This window comes from Taudactylus pleione, unplaced genomic scaffold, assembly GCF_031769625.1.
Source record: "Taudactylus pleione unplaced genomic scaffold, aTauple2 ptg000154l, whole genome shotgun sequence".
Lineage (NCBI taxonomy): Eukaryota > Metazoa > Chordata > Amphibia > Anura > Myobatrachidae > Taudactylus > Taudactylus pleione.
Window position 1 is genome coordinate 6568482 of NW_028284556.1, and position 22608 is coordinate 6591089.

The 22608-nt window shown below is 43.9% G+C and overlaps 1 protein-coding gene across 1 annotated transcript in view; it reads right to left on the minus strand.

Annotated features, from left to right (window-relative positions):
• KIF26B (kinesin family member 26B) overlaps positions 1-22608 on the minus strand; it is a 507120-nt gene that overhangs the window by 236471 nt on the left and 248041 nt on the right. The window contains exon 4 of the mRNA XM_088474362.1: positions 21669-21835. Coding sequence (XP_088330488.1) covers positions 21669-21835 — 167 coding nt within the window. The remainder of the gene's footprint in view (positions 1-21668; positions 21836-22608) is intronic.

Genomic DNA, 22608 nt, shown 5'->3' on the forward strand with positions numbered 1-22608 from the left:
AAAATCTGACCGTGTGTATGCACCATAAATTACAAACATTATAATAATAAAAATACATGTAAGGCAATTCAAAATAACAATCTGCGTTTCTATAAATATAACACGTAAGGCTGTGTCTTTTGATGGCTAGGAGGACATCAAGAAAAAGGTCCAGTCTCTCAAACTCAACTGATCCCAGAAAACTTACACAGAACAAACAGTTTGCCTCTCTGCCATCTCTTCCTGGATGTCCAAGCGCTTGCTCAAACTCAATATGGCCAAAACCCAACTCATTGTCTTCCCCCCATCTAGAGTCACCTCCCATGCCAACCTCTCTATCACTGTCAACAACACCACTATCTCCTCTGTTCCCCAATTCCGCTGCCTGGGAGTCATTCTTGACTCTTCCCTTTCCTTCACCTCCCACATTCAATCTCTTGCCCTATTCTGTTGGTTCCAGCTGCACACTATCACTCGCATCAGACCCTTACTCTCCCAGAATGCCACCAAAACCATTGTCCACTCACTGGTCATCTCTCGTCTCAACTACTGCAACCTTCTCCTCACTGGACTCACCTGCTCCCATGTTGCTCCTCTTCAATTTGTACTCAACACTGCAGCATCTTCCTCTCTCGCGACACCACATCTGCCTCCCCTCTCTGCCAAGTCCTTCACTGGTTTCCCTTTTCTTACAGATCCTCTTCGATCTCCTGACAATCATTTACAAGGGCCTCTCCAACTCCACAGCTCCCTACATTTCCAATCTCATCTCCTTGCACACTCCCTCCTGCCCTCTCTGGTCATCCAATGACTGCTGCCTTTCCTCCCTTCTGGTTACCACATCTCTCTCAAGAAATCAAGACTTTTCCTATGCTGCTCCCCACCATTGAAATGATCTCCCTCGTTCCAACAGACTATGGCCCTGATTCAGAGCCGGACGCTCTGACCAGAGCGCTCACTCTGAATCAGGGCCCACCTCCATTAAAATGGAGCGTCCTCCTGGACGCTCGTATAGCTGTGGGTCACCACCCACAGCATATACGAGCGTGCAAAAAGATGGTCGCGATGGTCGTGACCATCGCGACCATCGGAACTGCGAGTGAAAGCCTGCGGTTGGGTTTCCCAACCGCAAGGCCAGGAGTGATTTTGGCTCTATCAGAGCCAAAATCACTCCCACTGACATCACTAGTGATGTCAGTGGGGCCGGCTTCAGACGGTAGACGTTCCCTTGGGAACGCCTCCGTCTGGCAGGCACGCCCCCGGCACGCCCACCAAAGGGGGCGTGCTGTCAGTCACCATCGACAGCACGCCCCCTTTGATGAGACACTCCGAGCGAAGGAAAGTCCTTCGCTCGCCGGATCTCACGCATGCGCACGAACGGAGCTCCCTCCGTCATGCGCAGTGGGGAACATCGACCCACTTGCGAGCGTACTGCCGCTCGCGAGTGGGTCTGAATGACCCCCTATATTTGTTTGTATTAAGGACTTTTACAGGTTGTTTCAATTTCCCTATACCTGCTGTAAGTAGACTGCATATTTAAATAATCCTCTATTTCTAGTAACACATACTTACAGGATACTACAGATAAATTACATTATCATACAATACATTTCAAATGCTCCCCCATTTCCCTACTTTACTGTGGACCCTTGAATGTAATAAACATTTCTAGATTTTCATATGGGCAGAGTTATAAAATGATTAAAAGAGACATATCTTGCAACATTTCTCCTGCTACGCCCATATCTCTACTGTTACCTAAGCAATGATAGCTGTATTTGTGAAGTTCTTTCAGAATCCCCTGTCAGTGAAATTAAAATATAAACTGAAATGTAATGTTCTTGGGAAATAAACTCACGGATCCCAAATTAAATAATTCATGTGAGCGGATTTAGTTGGCGGTGACTAATGGCTGCAGAGGCTCTGGGTGGGGAGAGGTAGAATGCATGGAAATCATTAGTGGAAGCAGCAGTGTCAGCCCCTTAGGGGTTCGTGTTCTCACTGACTGGAGATTGTGAAACTGTAAAGACAGAGAAGAGCTGCAGATAATGACCCAAAAAGGACCAGACCTGTCTAAGTATCAGTCACCAAATCCTCAGAGGAATTCTTGCTTGCAGTTTCCCTGTTTTACATGACTGAAATGTTCAGGAAGCAATATAGAAAGTATCTACAATGATATGCTGATAACAATGATAACTAATAGAGCATATATCACAATGAGTCAGAGTATTTTTATTTGCGGTATCACTAAACCATTCCCAGAATGAGTGCATACACCAGCAACAGGCACTAATCGCAGAATGAGTGCCATACCCCAGCAACAGGCACTAATCCCTGAATCAGTGTGTACCCCAGCAACAGGCACTAATCCCAGAATGAGTGCATACCTCAGCAACAGGCACTTATCCCAGAATGAGTGCATACCCCAGCAACAGGCACTAATCCCAGAATGATTGCATACCCCAGCAACGGGCACTAATCCCAGAATGAGTTCGTACCCCAGCAACAGGCACTAATCCCAGAATGAGTGCATACCTCAGCAACAGGCACTAATCCCAGAATGAGTGCATACACCAGCAACAGGTACTAATACCAGAATGAGTGCATACCCCAGCAACAGGCACTAATTCCAGAATGAGTGCATACCCCAGCAACAAGCACTAATCCCAGAATGAGTGCGTACCCCAGCAACCTGTACTAATGCCAGAATGAGTGCATATCACAGCAACAGGTACTAATCCTAGAATGAGTGCATACCCCAGCAACAGGCACTAATCCCAGAATGAGTGCATACCCCAGCAACAGGTACTAATCCTAGAATGAGTGCATACCCCAGCAACAGGTACTAATCCTAGAATGAGTGCATATCCCAGCAACAGGCACTAATCCCAGAATGAGTGCATATCCCAGCAACAGGCACTAATCCCAAAATGAGTGCATACTCCAGCAAAAGGCACTAATCCCAGAATGAGTGCATACCCCAGCAACAGGCACTAATCCCAGAATGAGTGCATACCCCAGGAACAGGCACTAATCCTAGAATGAGTGCATATCACAGCAACAGGCACTAATCCCAGAATGAGTGCATACCCCAGCAACAGGCACTAATCCTAGAATGAGTGCATACCCCAGCAACAGGTACTAAACCTAGAATGAGTGCAAATCACAGCAACAGGCACTTATCCCAGAATGAGTGCATATCCCAGCAACAAGCACTAATCCCAGAATGAGTGCGTACCCAGCAACAGGTACTAATGCCAGAATGAGTGTATATCCCAGCAACAGGTACTATTCCCAGAATGAGTGCATATCCCAGCAACAGGCACTAATCCCAGAATGAGTGCATACTCCAGCAACAGGCACTAATCCCAGAATGAGTGCATACCCCAGCAACAGGCACTAATCCTAGAATGGGTGCATACCCCAGCAACAGGCACTAATCCCAGAATGAGTGCATACCCCAGCAACAGGCACTAATCCCAGAATGAGTGCATATCACAGCAACGGGCACTAATCCTAGAATGAGTGCATATCACAGCAACGGGCACTAATCCCAGAATGAGTGCATACCCCAGCAACAGGCACTAATCCCAGAATGAGTGCATACTCCAACAACAGGCACTAATCCCAGAATGAGTGCATACCCCAGCAACAGGCACTAATCCCAGAATGAGTGCATACCCCAGGAACAGGCACTAATCCTAGAATGAGTGCATATCACAGCAACAGGCACTAATCCCAGAATGAGTGCATACCCCAGCAACAGGCACTAATCCCAGAATGAGTGCATATCACAGCAACGGGCACTAATCCTAGAATGAGTGCATATCAACGGGCACTAATCCTAGAATGAGTGCATACCCCAGCAACAGGCACTAATCCCAGAATGAGTGCATAACCCAGGAACAGGCACTAATCCTAGAATGAGTGCATATCACAGCAACGGGCACTAATCCCAGAATGAGTGCATACCCCAGCAACAGGCACTAATCCCAGAATGAGTGCATACCCCAGGCGGGCCCGGGTAACAGGGGGTGTGGCCTAATCATGGGAGGTGTGGCCACGCCCACAGCAACAGGCACTAATCCCAGAATGAGTGCATACCCCAGCAACAGGCACTAATCCCAGAATGAGTGCGTACCCCAGCAACAGGCACTAATCCCAGAATGAGTGCATACCCCAGCAACAGGCACTAATCCCAGAATGAGTGCATACCCCAGCAACATGCACTAATTCCAGAATGAGTGCATACCCCAGCAACATGCACTAATTCCAGAATGAGTGCGTACCCCAGCAACATGCACTAATTGCAGAATGAGTGCATACCCCAGCAACAGGCACTAATCCTAGAATGAGTGCGTACCCCAGCAATGTACTCTTATCATGTTAGAGTTTCACATAGACTACGCAAGGCAGCTGTGGGCAAATCATGTTGGGAGAAGTTGAATAAAAGCTAAATCAGGCTGCAAATTAATTTATGGAAGCCTATTACATTTTCAACATTAGTTAAAATTGCCCAGACATATATACTGTAGATGTGTATTACTACTGTTGTTAAAATGTGGTTATAAAATTATATGTATTATAGATATTTCAGATGTTTGAAGCCACCGAGCTGTACATATTTATACATTAGTCTTACATGATCATACAGACATGAGAAGCTTCCAATCAAAAGCCTGTATTGAAAGTTGCCAGGGATGAAAGGTTCTCAATGCCAGTATATGGCATCTTTACATTCATTAACACAATACTTATTATATGTCATATTCTCTCAGAATATGTTTAACTTTATAATGATCTGAATATAAAAAGGTGAATTAAGAAGAATTTAATCTGAATTAACATTGATTAAAATTAGAAGTAATTATTTTGTTTAGGACTTTATCAGTCTCACACATCACATTTAAGGAATTTATATCCACTTTTCCGTATAATACTGCTTAATCCTATTGATGTTTGAGTACATTAATCCTGAATTCTAAACTTTGCTTTGGCCTTTTACAAATACAGAAGTGTTTTGTATTTAATATTACTGACCCTTTAAATCCAGAGACCAAAAATACTGAAGCATAGTGGCTTTGAAAAGCGCTGCTTAGTAAATTTACCCCCATGATCCACAAAGCTGGAAATAGATATTAATTGGAAACCGTCCTCTTCTCTTTTATTTGGACTATATACACTACAGCAGTGGTTCTCAAACTCGGTCCTCAGGACCCCACACAGTTCATGTTTTACAGGTCATCCAGCAGGAGCACAGGTGTATTTGTTACTCATTGACACATTTTAAAAGATCCACTGGTAGAGCTAATTATTTCACTTGTAATTCTGTGAAGAGACCTGGAAAACATGCACTGTTTGGGGTCCTGAGGACCGAGTTTGAGAACCTGTGCACTACAGTATATCATTTCGGTTCTTTTGGGATCCTCTGCACCTTATTTTGTAATTTCACCTTCTAAACAACAACAAAAGAAAATCTGTTATGGGCCATTTGTCCCATTAATTTAGATTCATCAAATAAATATTTAGTGATTACCAAATGTAGAGGCAGCTGAAAACCCAATGGAGCATTAGGCAAGATGCTTGTTTGCCCCCCCCCCCCCCCCTTCCTTCCAATCCGTCCATGTCAAAATTAATTTCCCAGGGCAAGTCCCAGACCTTTTCCACCATACGACTCTACCCTAGTTCCTATACATGCCCCAACAATATTTGTCTCTTTCCTTTTTGCATTCTACTTTTTACCAACTGTATATCTATAAATATTTAGGGGTAGATTTTTTAATATGCACATTTTTGCCCCAACACATTTAGTTCATAAATGCCACATATTGTTACTCCACCCACCCCACACAGCATCCCTACACCTCCAATACCAGACACTGTTATGACACCGCCATCCCAATTAGAGTGACAGCAACCCCCACCACACATATTGTCACTACACCCATCCACCCATATAGCATTACTACACCCCCCAAAGCAACTTCAAAATAACCCCCTCTTCCAATAATATTAATCCACCCTTACTGTCCCCATGTACTTACCTTAGCTGGAAGAAGGCTGCCTCGTCTCTGCAGACTGCGGAGCTCCAGAGGATAAGGATACACCAGGAATAGGTATTGCCATTGGCCATCGATGACTAACAACCATTGATGGCCAATCTGATGCTTCTCCACCATCAATGGGACTGAGGGCCTGATTCAGAGCCGCTCGTAAGCGGCCGCTCGTTCGCTCTGAGCGATGTTCGCACAACTGCGCATGCGTATGGGTTGTAATACGCATGCGCGAACCAGTCATTGCGGTCGGAAATTGTATGCTTGCAAAATAGCGATTGCCTGCTAATTTGAGTGACAGGATGATTCAGAGCCGCTCGTAAGCGGCCGCTCGTTCGCTCCGAGCGATGTTCGCACAACAGCGCATGCATATGGGTCATAATGCGCATGCGCCAACCAGCCATTGCGGTCGGAAATCGAGCGCTCGCAAAACAGCAAGTGCCTGCTAATTTGAGTGACAGAATGAGGCGTTTGTGGGTGGTAACAGGGGAAGGTTCTTGAAACGGGGGGTGGAGATCCGAACGCAGGCGTGCCAAAAGGTCAAAACGGGCGTTTTAAGGGTGTGCATAATTAACAAAGCAGCGTCATCGACCACATCACTTGGTTGTCTTTTAGCCTCAACTGTTCGCATGATTGCGGTAGGAAAATCCAACCACAAGCACTGCGAGCAGTTCATACGCCTTTCGATGTACTCGATTAATCAAATAAATAGCGGAGATGACGTATGATGCGAGCGGCCAGGGGGGCGTTTTTTTCAAAATAGTGAGCGCATGTTTCGTTCGCTCGTTCAGACATAGAGGCGTCCACAGACCGCAAAGAGCGAGCGCTTAATTTAAATAGCCAGCCCCTTTTTCAGAACGAGCGGCCGCAAATAGCGTCCGGCTCTGAATCAGGCCCTGAGTATCTGATGTTTTTTCCCCCCTTTCTCCCTGGCAGTGGAAAACGGAGCCTAGCTCCACCCCTAGACGCAACCCGTGAAGCCATGCTGCCCGGTGAGTAATACAATAGGGATGACCATCAGTGGGTACAACCATTGATGGTTCCCCATCGATTGATTCATACCATTCAGATTAACCATTGATGGGACAATTGATGGTTAACTCACCAACGTCCATCCCTAACCCAGGGACAAGGAAGTGGAGTGGAAGGGGTGGGGATGCACAGAATAGAAAGGGTGTAGTTTCAGAGTTACCACAGCCCATTGGTTGCATTGCAAAGCTGATGTCAGGAGAAAGACTAGTCACTGAAGCATAGAAAATAATTTTAGCCCATAGTTACTTATTTACTTACCTTACCGATCAACGCTTCCTGCATGCTCCGTTCTTTGCACACTCCTGCCACTGTCACTCAGATTATGTAAGGCAAGAAAGGTCAGATGGACCCCCCCCCCCCCCATGCCTCACTAGATCCTTGGCTGCCGCCTAGCTTGCCTAGTGGGTAATATGGCCCTGACTAGATGGCTGTTAATTGTGCCCTGAAATAAATATTTGAAGAATCTCATGTTGCCTCTCTGCTATCTTCACTTGGATATCCCATCACAACTTGTCCAATACTGAGGTCATCATCTTCCCCTCCCAGTGTCACTTCTACCCTCATAATATGCTATGTAGGGGTACAAAAAACAATAGTGTTATATAAGGCTATACAAGTTGAGTCTCCTATATCCAAATATTCCAAAATACGGAATTTCTTTGACATGATTGAGATAATGAAACCTTTGATTTTTGATGGTTCAATGTACACAAACTTTGTCTAAGGCACAAATTATTAAAAATATTGTATAAAATTACCTTCAGGCTGTGTGTATAAGGTGCATATGAATGAATTTCATGTATGTACACAAACTTTGCTTGAGCCACAAAATTATTGAAAATATTGTATAAAATTACCTGCAGGCTGTGTGTATAAGGTGTGTATAACACATAAATGAATTCTGTGTGTATATTGGGGTCCCTTTCCCAAGATATATCATTATGGTATGCAAATATTCCAAAATACGGAATATTCCATTATCCAAAATACCCCTGGTCCCAAGCATTTTGGATATGGGAGACTCAACCTGTATACCGTTATGTGGTTGGGCATATACTGTATGTCTTGGACATTCGGTTGTACATGATCGACTTTTGAATGTTATGTGCACATTATTCACTTGTTAAAACACACAGGATAATATATTTGTAGTAGAATATGTTTATTTGAGAAGAATCGAGTCCACTTAGACACGTCACACTTGTGTATGCACTGTACTGAGTGGGCTTTTACTCCTACCATCATACACAGCTTCTGCCATTTTCCTCATATAAGTGTGGGCCTGATTCAGAGCCGCTCGTAAGCGGCCGCTCGTTCGCTCGGAGCGATGTTCGCACAACTGCGCATGCGTATGGGTCGTAATGCGCATGCGCCAACCAGTCATGGAGGTCGGAAATCGAGCGCTCGCAAAACAGCAAGTGCCTGCTAATTTGACTGACAGAATGAGGAGTTTGTGGGTGGTAACAGGGGAAGGTGCTTGATTGAAAACGGGGCGTGGAGATCCATGCCAAACGGTCAAAACGGGAGTTTTAAGGGTGTGCATAATTAACAAAGCAGCGTCATCGACCACGTCACTTGGTTGTCTCTTAGCCTGAACTGTTCGCATGATTGCGGTAGGAAAATCCAACCACAAGCACTGCGAGCAGTTCAGACGCCTTTTGATGTACTCGATTAATCTAATAAATAGCGGAGATGACGTATGATGCGAGCGGCCAGGGGGCGTCTTTACAAAATAGCGAGCGCATGTTTCGTTCGCTCGCTCAGACATAGAGGCGTCAACAGACCGCAAAGAGCGAGTGCTCAATTTAAATAGCCGGCCCCTTTTTCTGAACGAGCGAGCGCAAATAGCGCCCGGCTCTGAATCAGGCCCTGTGTTCCATCTGTATACCGTGTTCACAGCAAACATAACATAATAATTCCGTAACGTTTTCACTGTAGCACACATGCCCATTGATAAATGTTACACTGTACTACTTTGCAAATAATCCTAATTTGTCCATCGGTTTTTGGAGCGCATTACAGGAAGATTTTGTAGGGCTGTAGTGACAACATAGTCGTACAATGCAATGACATTTGGTGTCTTATGGCAGAAAACTTTCAGCTATGGAGCAGTATTTCAATCGGAGCCAAATGTCCATCTGCAATTGTGCCTAGGAAATGATACGTAGAGAGTGCCATATGTACATACACTGCACTAGTAATAATCCTGTAGCACCAAACTTCATGGCATTTCCTTTTCATCTCTCATTATATGCTAAAACCCACCCTCTTGGAGAAAGAGGTTAATGAGAAAATGACATCAATCACATTACATACGGTATTGCTGCCATGGACAAAATCTTAAATGAAAACAGACCCCTTCCTCAGGCATATTCACGTGTCTACGCCAGACTTTGTGCTACATACATATGGTGTTTTGGGATATGTGTATATATGTCCCAGCTGTACACATCCCCTTCTGTTAGTAATATGGACACCACATGAAGTACTGTAATAATATAAATGTCTGCATAAAACTGTTATCCATCTGTATATCACTTTCATATACCTCGTATCTAATTATTAATCCGCCCTCTTAAACCATCATACTGTGTAATAATTTTTCTCAATTGTGAATACTACTACATTTACTGATTAAGGTATCTGTAAAGCATTTCAGTATGCTTATTTATATACTCTTTCTCCCTCTACTTGATGTAGGGTATATTTACTTAATCTGACTGGCTTTTAGTTGATCACAGCCATTCTTTACAAATGTTGGATACAGTGGTTGGCGCCCTTTTTGAGCAGAGACAGCTCCTTCTGATTTGAGGCTTACCAACTAACTGCAAGGACGGCTTAAGGCCTTAACCGGAACCCACAGAGGTTCAGGATTGTTCTGAAGTATAAAAGTGAATGTAAGTTCATCATGTTACTGTGGGTGACCTGTACTCTGCAGTAAGACCACATGTTCATGGAAATGAAACTGCAACTGAGGATACCACAGGTTTGATTCTCTCACCAGTAAGCCTGCCCCAGAGACTTCACACCATATGCAGCTAAGGAGGATCAGAACTTATATATCATTTGAGGTGCTGGTATCCATCACACAACGTGTCTGGTTTAAGCAAATGCAGATCTTGCTTACTTTTATTTATGTCAACATCATTCACACTGTCTCCTGGAGACAGGGTTGGAAAACTTATCAACCACAAGACCTAAGTTGGTGGAACGCAGGACACACTTATGTAGAATGCTTGTGTTGTGATTTAACTTCCATTGTTAGTTGTTTCCTCTTTGTCTGAAAGCAAAATGCAGATTAATATGGGTCCAAGTAAAAGCCCTCCAGCTTTGTATGCAATCAAACTGTCTCATAAAGGCAGTTAATTGTAGTGTTGGTTGATTCTGCAGAACCATTTGGGTACCCTAGTTCATACTTGTCAACTCTCCCTGATTGTCAGGGAGACTCCCTGAAATAGTAGCACTCTCCCTGGGGATGTGGTTATAATACCGATGACGGGGATGCCATCTGTTTAAATCCTGGCGTCAGAATCCTGATCTGGGACTAAACATAAATGGCTAAATCCCGACGCCAGCCTATATACTGATGCCAGAATCCCGACAGATGGCATCCTGATCGAAGGTAAGCTGGGGCGTTTTAGCTGTTAGTTGCGGGGGAAGAGGGTTAGGTTTAGGCACCATTGGGGGGTGTTAGGGTTAGGCACCACTGGGGTTTAGGCACTAAGTGAGGACGCTTAGGTTTAGGCACCGAGGGGGGAGGGTTAGGTTTAGGCACTAATGGGGAGGGTTAGGGTGCGGGTTGGGGAAGTTTAGGTTTAGGCACCTAGAAGGGAGGGTTTGGGGGAGACGCAGGGAGGGTTAGTATACTTATTTGACCCCTGTCGGGATACCGAGCATTAGGATGCCGCTGTCGGCATTTTGACAGAAGGCATCACTACTGCCGGTATTTCATACTTAACCCGTCTCCCTATTAATCTCCCTGATTACACCTTACCACCATTATGTAATTGTTATATACTCGGAAAAAAAATAAATCAGAGATATATACATTCAAATGGTATAATCAGTGCCATTTCCCTGCATTGGTTATAAGGCAGAATGATCCCTATGGCTACATGCATTTAAGGTTTCTTTGGACACTTGTATGGAATCCCTTGTAAAGCACAATACATGAGCAAGCCCTGAAAAGTATCAGTGTGTGTTCATCAACAAGTAGATCTTTCTAACTGCTTTGGGCTCATTTACATTTATGACACACCTCTCAGATGTAGCAGTACACGCCAACTTTAGCACTGCGCTCATAGGTGCTGCTTTCACAATCTCCATGAAATGCATTTTCCAAAGTAGGCAAGTATGCCTTAGTTACACACAGGGGGCTTCAATCAGCAGCAATGTCAGCAATTAGGGAAGCCAATTCCACCCCATTTTTGTAATCCCTGATTTAGAAAAATATAAATCCTGGGATTCCGGAGATTCCCAGGATTGATTTGTTCAACGATACCCCCCTGCTTTCCTTCTTCCACGTTCCCCCCTGGCATCCCTCTCCCTCCTCCACCTCCCATTTCACTTACTTTAAGCTGGGTACACACTATACAATATAACAAACTGGAGCGCTACATAGTTTTTAGTTTGGGGGTGCTATATTTAATTTCATTTTGACGCCTCTAAATCGCTAAATGACGCCCGTGAGGGGTAGCTGGAATAACCCGCCACACCACATACCTGATGATAGAGATCAGTAAGCCTGATTGTTTTTGCTGATTTGGCCTCTGTATGCGGACATCACTGCTCTCTCCCAGGGCTCTATTTATTAACATTATTTTTACTAAAATAAAGTGAAAAAGGGTGTTTCACACCCTTTTCACATTATTTTAGTATCACCTACAGTGGTATGCAGTCGGGAAGCCGGCGGACCTAATACCGACAGCCGGCTTCCCAACTGCTTAATCCCGACAAGGCACTAATGACAAGCGTCAAGATCCCGACCCCTGTTATTAGACCTATGCCGGTAGCCCGACACCCTGCTTACCGATCGAAGGTAAGCTGTGCGCCGGGTGCGGACAGCCGCGGGGTGAGAGGGTTAGGTTTAGGGCTCCCGGGGGGGACTTAAGGTTAGGCACCCCCCCGGGTGGTTAGGTTTAGGCTAGCGGAAGGGGGGGTTAGGGTTAGACACCCCCGGGGGAGGTTAGGGTTAGGCACCCCCCCCGGGGACTTAGGTTTAGGCTGCGGGGAAGGGGGAGTTAGGTTTAGGCACTTAGAGGGGGGTTAAGGTTAGGCACTTGGGGGGAGGTTAGGGCTAGGCACCCCTAAGGGAGGGTTAGGGGGTAGAATTAGGTTGGTTAGTACTTACCTTCGACGATCGGGATTTCCCCCCTGTGTCGGGCTGCCGCTGACGGGATGTGAACCGCCGGCTGCATACTGATTCCCCTACAGTTACTAAAGGGTAATTGGAGTAGAATTCGTAAAATTCTACTCCAAGCCCTAATTAGCACTTATTTCTAGTAATCAGATCGCAATTCCCATAATTGTAATGGGAAATGTGATCTGACCAAAGTTACTAAAAATAAAATGTGAAAAAATACCGGGGAAAGCCCTGTGATAATAACGCCACCTGGAGGTGACGTTATCCAGGGTCTCCCCCGGTTACCGGACTCCTGCTCCGCTCTAACGGGCAGAGCAGAGCCGGGAGCCGGCCGGCTGAGTAATCAGCTGTGTAGTCTAAACAGACCACACGCTGATTCAATGTAAAAAAAAAAAAAAGGAAAAAAAAACAAACTTACTGGAGTTCGGGGCTCCGGTGATGTCCTCCCTCCGGTCAGCTGGTCTCCCATGCTGCACTGAGGCCCGGTCATCACCTGACAGGGTCCCAGTGCAGTATGGGATGTCAGCTGACTGGAGCAACAGAGGACATCGCCGATAACTGCAGGTAAGTGTAATTAAGGGAGGGGAGGGTCACAGGGGGGATCCTAGGGGGTCTACGACCGTGGGGGGGTGGGAAATAGCGAAGGGGGTGGGATCTTTGCGACGGGGGGTAGCATGCGCGGGGCACTTGTCACGTTATATTTTGCAAAAATACCGTGATAAGGCTGCGGAGGGGATTCACAGGGACAGAGCTTTCTCACAAGCTCTGTCCCTGCAAGGGATTTGTAGTAAATCCCTGTGATATTGCCTGAATTCACAATGCGAATTCAGTCAGTAATATCACACTACAATCTGCATTACAAATGCGGATTGTAGTAAATAGAGCCCCAAGTCTTCTCACTCACAGACACAACACTAGCACAGCGCTTCCGCGCAGCTCTGGGAAAGCACAGCCAAAAGCGCCTCCAAGTACAGACTATTTATCCTACCAGCACGGGAGAGGAGGAGGACGGTTACCTGCGTGCTGCCATGAGTTATAGTTTCGAGTATGCCTAGGAGCTTATCGTGACAGAGCACTGAACATTGATCTAGGACTACAGAAACCATCATGCAATGCGAGTTCACCTAATATGATCGAGACCAGTGTATGCACCCTGCTATTCACTGTACTATACATAAATCACTGCAAATATTCTGAAGGTATAAAACAAGAAAAAAAATCAAGGATGAAAATCAAATATACATATCAAATGCTGCAAACTTTGCTCCATCTGGCCTCCCCATGTACAGACATGACCACGCAGATATAGTGACTACAACGACAGACTTCACCCAAATACAGACATAGGGACTCCCAATCCCTGCAATCCAGAAATTCATGCAACAACTAATAAGGCAATAAGTTTAGCACAATAGGTGCAGTACACATTGCATTAATGCCACACATGGGAATCATTATCAAACACCACTTCCCACACTATGCTGTGCTGGCTACACCCAGAAGAGGAAAACTTGCTCAGACTTCACCTTATAATGACAAAAAACCAACAACTAAAAAAGTTGTAAAAAAAACCCCCAAAAAACAACATCTCAATAGGATGTAAAAAGCTGCACATTTAAGTCAAGGACGTGCAGTCTGGGTGGGCTCTGTTATACTCATGAGATATGATATATCAATTATTAGAAGAATACAAAGAAGATATTTATAACTTATAAACATCTTCATTGTTTATTGTAATAACTTTTATAGTTAACACTCACCAGTTTTGTGGAGCTCCCTGGGACTGCACAGAGATTAGAAATGAGGCAGCAACAGCTCAGCCTCACCTCTGCTTTCAGAGTTGGAGACGGGACCACACCGCAGACAGTAAGCTGATCAGAAAGAGAGCTAATAGAGGCAATGGCATGCCTCTGAGTATGGGGATTGCCTTGAGCACTGGTGGACACCTTGGATGTGTCATGTGACCAGGAAGTGCCCTGCAGTGTTTAGATATCGGAACTCAGCAGCAGCAGCAAGAGAAGACACAGTGATGCAGGTTGAAGAATCAATGGACACTGAAGCTTAGTGTAGTGAGGGGAGAGTTACAGTGAGTAGGTGGTAAGACAGGCTCCCAGCACTCAGACCCATCTCCATGTGTGCCTCCCATTTCACAATAGGATGAATTGTGAGATGGCAAATACAGTAGGATGTATTGCACATATGGTCAAAAATAAACAAATATACAAACTCCAGTTTCCCTAAACTTTATCCTCTAATGAGTCAGACATATTACATACAGGTGTATATGTGCATCCATTCTTCCTCAGGATTCAGCAAACATTACACATGTCCAGCAGGTACTGCTGCTTATCTCCTCACTGGTCAGAGAAGCATGTGATGAGCTCTACCAATCAGAGCTCAGCACATGTGTCTCTGACCTTTTGTGCGAAGTCTCATGGGACTTAGGGCCTCATTTAACAACAAGTGATATGCTTGTTATCTCTTGTTACTAATCTTAAATGGTGCTCCAACCTATCCTATTTTTCAAACACAGCATGGAAAACAACAGTTAGGAACTGATTGGTTGGAGCACCATTTAAGATCAGTAATGAGTGATAACAAGCATATCACTCATTATTAAATGGGGCTCTTACTCAGCCTGTGGCGCCTCTCTCAAATGTTGAGAGGGCGTGCCGCAAAACCCTACCATACCCCCCCTACCCTGTTCCAGTGCCTATGGTAATAAACAATACAATGCTTGTCACAATTTCATTAAATCCCAGAACACACGATATAGAATGTACAAACTATGCAAACTTCTGATTGGCAGCACGTCGGGGGATTGTAGCCAATTATGTGCGGTCATGCAAACACATGCGCGTGGTCATGCAAACACACTACACGATGTGCACCACATCATTCATTGCATCTTCCAATCTGTGGAGCACAGCAGATGGGACGATGCAATGAACGACGACCGGGAACGACAGATTGGACATACATACTGGTCTTGATTGAGGAGACGTCTGTAGTAGAAAGACTTCTTCTGCATGATTCAGTGATTTGCAGCTGCGTCAGAAGACGCAGCTATCGGATCACTTGTGAGAACATCAGTCATCTGAGTAACCCTCAGGTTACTCAGGATGGGCAGTGGTTTCACGTTGTCGGGGCAAGGTAGTGTGTTTCTTGAATACGCAAACCCTGGCCTTTTCACTCCCGCAAAACAGAGACAGCACGTGCGGAGGACCTGGTCACAGCTCCCTACCCACCCCGAAACAGACCCTGCACATATGCAGGCGCCCCATCATTGGATTTGTACATAAACCATTGGCTTTGCGTACAAATCTGAGTCAGGCTGAATATTTGATGTGTACAATATATCATTCTGATCCGCGCCACAGCGACATATTGGACAATAGATCGTATAGTGTGTACCCAGCTTTAGTCAGAAAGAGGTGGTCAGAAAGGGCTTCTCTCCCAAGCTCAGCTGCAATAGAAGAGCTGAAGTCTTGTGATGCAGCTGATGTCTAGAAAAAGGACTGGATTAGTATAATTTCTTATCGGCACATATCGCGGTAATAAGAAATGAATGGCAATGTACTAAGATACTCCTTTGAGGACATGCGCCTGTCCCTAAGAAGTGTAATAAGTAAAGTGATCGCTTATGCAATCACTATACTTCAAGGTTTGAACCCAGCACAGTTTCTGAACTTGTACAGTCATTTGTCTATGCCTGAGCCCGAGGTCATAAATGGAGAGGCATTACATATCAGGAGACAAGCTAAGCTTTTTGGAGCTTGATACAATTGGGCAGATCGTAGTCCCGATAGAAATTGTGTGCAATCTAATAGAGGGACCATCTTGATACATTTGGTGACTTTAACTAATGCAAAAATACTCAAAAAATGTCAGTCTTTTGAGAATTTCCTGTGAAAATAGCTTAATAAATAGGCCAATTAATCATTTACAGAACGGGGCATAATTATTTTTTTCACACAGATATCTATTTACATCATGTTCATTTAACCATTGCACCAATGCTCCCCTGCTCTCAGTGTGACTTACTGTATACTGTTTACTTATTAAAGCATATTTTATTGATTTAATTGCAGAAGCCACAGAACATGAACTGATTATTCTTTTTTTCTAAGCTACATATGCTGAAAAGTACAAACAAATAAAAAATAACAAATATTACTGCATTCTCCGCTAAAGTGATTAGTGACACCAAACAATCTGAATTTCAATGAATTTAGCTTTATTCTGTTCAATGGGAAAATGAAAGAATAAAGAAACTACTTACCTAGGAAAGCATGGCCTATTTAGGCTGGCAACCCCAAAACCGTATCACTATAACATAGTGCTCAGCTATCCCAGGCTTTCTTGTGTGGTGCAATATGACAAAATCTGTATATTATAATCCTTGTACACATTTCTATTATATGAGGCCCAGGTCATGAAAAGAAGCATTTTAAAAACAACGTTTGGAAAATGTACTGACACAATTGTACAAGTGTATGAAAAAAAAAAAAGAAAATAGCAACTAGAAGAAAAGGTTTCTAATGACTACAAATAGGGGACCAATTACCCTATTCTGGCCAGTATTCACATGGTAATATTATATATTAAATTAATTGCAGTCATATTTTTATTTATATTTGTAATCTGTATTCTTTTATTGAAAGGTAAACATTGTACAAATTTTCCTAAATGTCAGTAAATTTGCTGACAAATGGCAATCATAATGATTTCTCCATAATTGTAAGGATGTGAGGCAAGAGCACAGGACTTCCAAGGGAACTAAATGAATCAGGGATGATGATTCTAGAATTAGGGATGTGCTAGCTGATATGGCGGGATGTAGTCGGCATCCCGGCGCACACAATGGCAAAAGTCAGAATCCCGGCGCCGGAATCCCAACTGCAGTCAGAATCCCAGCTCCAGAATCCCAGCGGCTGCGATCTTGGCGGTGAGTATTGGGGTTCAGGGCTAAGTTTAGGGAAAGGGTTAGGCACTAGGGGAAGGGTTAGGCCGCTGAGGGGGGAGGCAATTAGGATTATCTGCCAAAGGGGAAGGTTAGGGTTAGGCTGCGGAACGGGTGGGTTAGGGGTAGGGTTAGAAATACTTACCTGCATGCGTCGGGATTTCCACCATCGGGATTCCGCTACCGGGATTCTGACCACCGACATTATCAGCACGGGGATTGCATACCCAACCCAATATAGCACGTTGTTGACAGATGTAGAAGGTATCAGTTGAAGAAATTACTTTTAGCCCATCTATGATATCGACATAACTATTTTAGTAGTGGATTATAATTAGTTCTGGGTATAGTCCAGGGTTATTTATTCAAAGTTCATAAAGCCACTGCATAGTTAGTGGTTGTAGGCTGCCTCCTGAGCTGGTTTCCGGGGACACAGAAATCTCTTTATGCAGTGTTGTGTGTTATTATATTAAACAGTTAATTATTTTCTCAAACGCTCTGGCAATTGTTGGCTTCCGAAAGAGAGGGAGGGAGGGAGGGGTTAATGGTTTGAAATCAGCGCTACATTTGTCAGAGATGGCAAACTAAAAACAACAAAGACTATTATCACTGATGCACCCCATAATTCAATGAATAGTATAATTCTAATATATGTATACACTATGGACATGTATACGGACCTTTTGAAAGTGGTTAAAAATAGAATCATTTTGCACTGATTGACAGCATATTTAAAGGCGGTCACAACATGTTGTGCATGCTGGTCTACTAACTCAAAACAGCTGAGGTGCTCAATCACATCTGGAATTTCAAGGTCAGAAAGTGACCATGAGGACCACAACCTTCGCTAAGAGAAGTAAGAGAGAGAGCAGTTTGTTAAATTACTCACTTGCAATTCTTAAACCCCGAGAGTACTGGCTATGCTAGAAGTTGTCAGTAAGGAATTACAGTATCCTGAGTCTGGAGCTGCTTAATTCGCTGGCATTAGAGCAGGCAGGGAAGAACTGTTTTGTCCTTCCATGACTCCTCTACACTGTCTTGGATCTTCATCTCTATGCTTAACCTTGTTCTATGATCATGGCTTAAAACATCTAAACTTCTCAGAATTATAATTAAAGAAAAATACTGTTGATTTGTAATGATCGTGTACTTAAATTTTTCCATTTATAAATTCACTTGTTCACATCCCATATGAATTAAATATTATTTTCATTTATGAATGTGATACTATTCTATTTGTTTCTGCAGTCTATCAAACGTTACAAGGTAAAATCCCATGGCAGCCTTACATTTCAGCTAGAACAAATTCTGCATCTTAAACATGCTCATCACTGTCCATTTCCTTGGCAACAGTTTAGGAAAGATTACTGCAATTTTAAAATTTAGTCCAAATAATAATCATTCAAAAAAGGACAAAGAAATATAGTGTGGCATATACTGAATGGGAAAAAGCGGGGGAACCAAATGCTAGCTGAGAATGACTAGTACAATAATAACCGTGCTCCAACATAATTGAATACAGTATAACAAAGAGTGATAGTAAGTTTTAAATAAATAGTAGGTGTTTCTTTATCTCCTATGGTATAAACCATTGCAAAAGCATTAAGATAAAAGGGTGTTTTCAGTCTCAAAATCTTTGGATTGATAGTTCAGTCCATTACGTTTTGAATTGCAAGAAAAAAAAAAAAAAGATACATTAAAAGAATGGTATAGGTTGAGGTCCCTGGGTCCCAACTGAGCTAGAGGCCTTCTGACCAGAGGCATATTTACAGGGCCATAACTAGGGTAGTGCGACCAGTTCCATGGCACAGGGTACTGCAGGGCAGGAGGCGCTGTTTGGGTCTGTCAATTTTCCTGTGTATTATCATTCTCACTTGTAGCTTCCTCGTCTTTTATCCCCAGCATCTCCTGGCTGCCCCTAACTCTTCCCTGGCCCTTCCCCATGAGGCCATGGCCCTTTTTCGGGTGTACTATTTTATGTCCCTATTTGAAAAATGGGGAGGGAGGCGTCAATGATCTCTCTGGCACAGGGCACCAAAAAGTCTTGTTACGGCTCTGTATATCTATAATGGGTGCTGCGCATATTGGCTCCTGGATCAACGGTTGATGGTCGCGATGGTCCATCGGGGCTTGCGACGAGACCCTTGTGGTAGGGTCTCGTCTGCCGCAAGCGCCAGTGAGCTTTCGGCTCTATTAGAGCCAGAAGCTCCCCACTGACATCACGAGTAATGTCAGTGGGGCCGCCCCCAAATGGCAGGCGTTCCCTCGGGAACGCCTCAGTTTGGCAAGCCACCCCCCCCACCCCGCCTACAAAACGATGCGAGCTGTCGATCACCATCGACAGCCACCCCTTTTGTAATGAGCACCGGAGCAAGAGAAGTTCTCTCTCGCTCCGGGGCTTGCGCACGCGCAGTGCGACCGCTGCACATGCGCAGGGCCTCAACATCAACCCACTTGTGAGCGCATAGGCGCTTGCGAGCAGGTCTGAATGAGACCCTCAGTGTACAATGCAGATGCCAAGTCCTTATTTTACATCTCAGTATACAGTGCCGATGTGCTTCGATGGTACCGATGTATACACAGGACTGGGAGATATTACAAATGTGAGAAGGCAGTAGTGGGCGTCTCTATACTGGCTGAGCTGTGGCAGGCATTAGCATATTTTCGCAGCTTCATTGCGTACTATTACGCATCAGTGATCACAATTGTGATCGGTGCTGAATCAGGCCCTCTGTAGACAATGCAGACTCCATTCCTCATTTCAGATCTCAGTATACAACGCAGAACCCAGTCCTCATTTCAGATCTCAGTATACAATGCAGAACCCAGTCCTCATTTCAGATCTCAGTATACAATGCAGAACCCAGTCCTCATTTCAGATCTCAGTATACAATGCAGAACCCAGTCCTCATTTCAGATCTCAGTATACAATGCAGAACCCAGTCCTCATTTCAGATCTCAGTATACAATGCAGAACCCAGTCCTCATTTCAGATCTCAGTATACAATGCAGAACCCAGTCCTCATTTCAGATCTCAGTATACAATGCAGAACCCAGTCCTCATTTCAGATCTCAGTATACAGTGCAGACCCTAGACCTTATTTCAAACCCTATTGCAGGTCCTAGTCTACAGTACCATGAAGATGACAGTGTACAAAACAGACCACAATATCAATTCTAGATCTCAATGTACAATGTAAACCTTATTTCCTATTGTAGAACCCAGTGTACAACTCAGACTCTATTCCCCAAAGCAGAACACACTTTGCAATTCAGACAATACAGACCACACTCTCATTGTTGAGTAAAATATGACTCACCCCCTTCACCACACAGTCCACAGATGGGGAAGTGAATGCAACATTATTCATTTATCAATTTGCTGATTAACGGATATGGCCTATATGAGTTTATACTATAAGGCTTTAGTGGAGGCAAAAGGGGTAAAGAGATTGGAGTGTTGCAGGAAGAGTTTGCAGGGCTGTCTGGTATTGACATATAGGGATTACAGCTTGTGACACAGTCACAATATTCCCTGGATTTGCACTGCTTTAGATTTTATATTATTAATTAAAGGGACACTTAAGAACTGAACATAGCAGTACTTGTAAAACATTCCATATGACAAGCCCATGACCATGACTTATACTACTAACAAGTTCATTGCAAAGTACAGTAATGTGCTATAAAAAGACCGCTAAAGCTGGCCACAGACATGGCGATGTGCACACGATCAGCCGATGTGTACGATTTCCCTCGAAACACCCCGGCAGCTCTGCACACGATCTGCACACAATTTGGTGTCCAATCTTCATACGATCTCTCCTGCATCCAGACTTTCACAGTGCATCGTGTCCTAGATTGTCAGATCTGCCCTACTGCACGGCAGATCTGACGATGCGATGTGCGACCAGCGGGGACGCGCATCGCATAGTGATCGTGATTTACAATGAGAGTGTGGTCTGTATTGTCTGAATTGCAAACTGTGTTCTGGAAAGGAGGTGAAGGTCCATGTCTGATAACTGGTATAGTAACAGAGCTATAAAGGAAGGTGTAAGATGCCAGTGCAGTAAAGTCCTATGTTTTTAATACAGGTGATACATTATGCAGAAGATGGGTAATGTGCCCATTATTGATGTGGTGGCAGCGTCCCCAGTATTAATCTCTTAATGTCTTTCTCAGTTGCCCCAATTACAGGGTAAGCCTTTTATTGATGGTTTTCCTCAATTGCATACTTTAGTTTATACATGACAATAATAATAGCAATAATTAATCATACCTGGCAAAAAACGATGCAGCCACTGAGGTTCCGGTGGATGTTTCACTTGTAACATAAGTAGTGTGTGATGCAGGGAAGCTATATAGGGAGGGTTTATCAGTGTTATAGCGGTTCAGCGCTGCCTCGGTGAGACCCTCACGGCCAGTCTCAGTCATCAGCTGAGAGATCTGCAAGAGAGACAGACATATTAAATCATAATGTTAAACAATCCATTAGTACTTATTTCTCTACACAATCATAAAATCTGTTATATGTAATAATTAGGGAAGTACTACATCCCGGATTCAGCCAAATACTAGGGGTGGATTTTTTTTAACAGGAATTGATAGAATTAGTGCTTGGCCATTCAGATTAGGAAACCTGTGACTCGCAGCAGAGGGACTGATACCATTTTCAGGAGTTAAAAGTACTGGCAGTATTTTACAATTTAGGAACTTCCAGCTTAGCTTAAATATGAAAATGTAAGTCAATCCTTTGTAAGATAATTATTTGGTTGAATCTTGTTTATTTATTCTTGATTATTTATTTTTTCCTTAATAAAATAGTTTAATGTTTTAAGTAGACAAATTATTTTCACGTAGTAAATTTTGTTATTTTTTTGAATGCTTTAATGATATGGTGTGGAGCATATATCAAAGAGTTACCGCTGGTCCCAAGGACTGGAGTTGAGAAAAATGCTCCATCCAGACTATTTGCACACCTATATACCATATGCATTGTGCAGTGTTAGGGCACACACACACCACACACATTTTACCAGTGCTCCTAAAGAATATCAAAATAATGCCACAAGTAAACTACAATGCACCAGTAATTAATCCTAACTGTCCATAAAAACAGATCTACTGGAATAATACACTGGTAGTGCCCCCTGTTGGCTGGAAGTGATGAAAAATGATCCTGGGGAATAAACCTGGAAAGGAAAAATAAAATGTTTGAC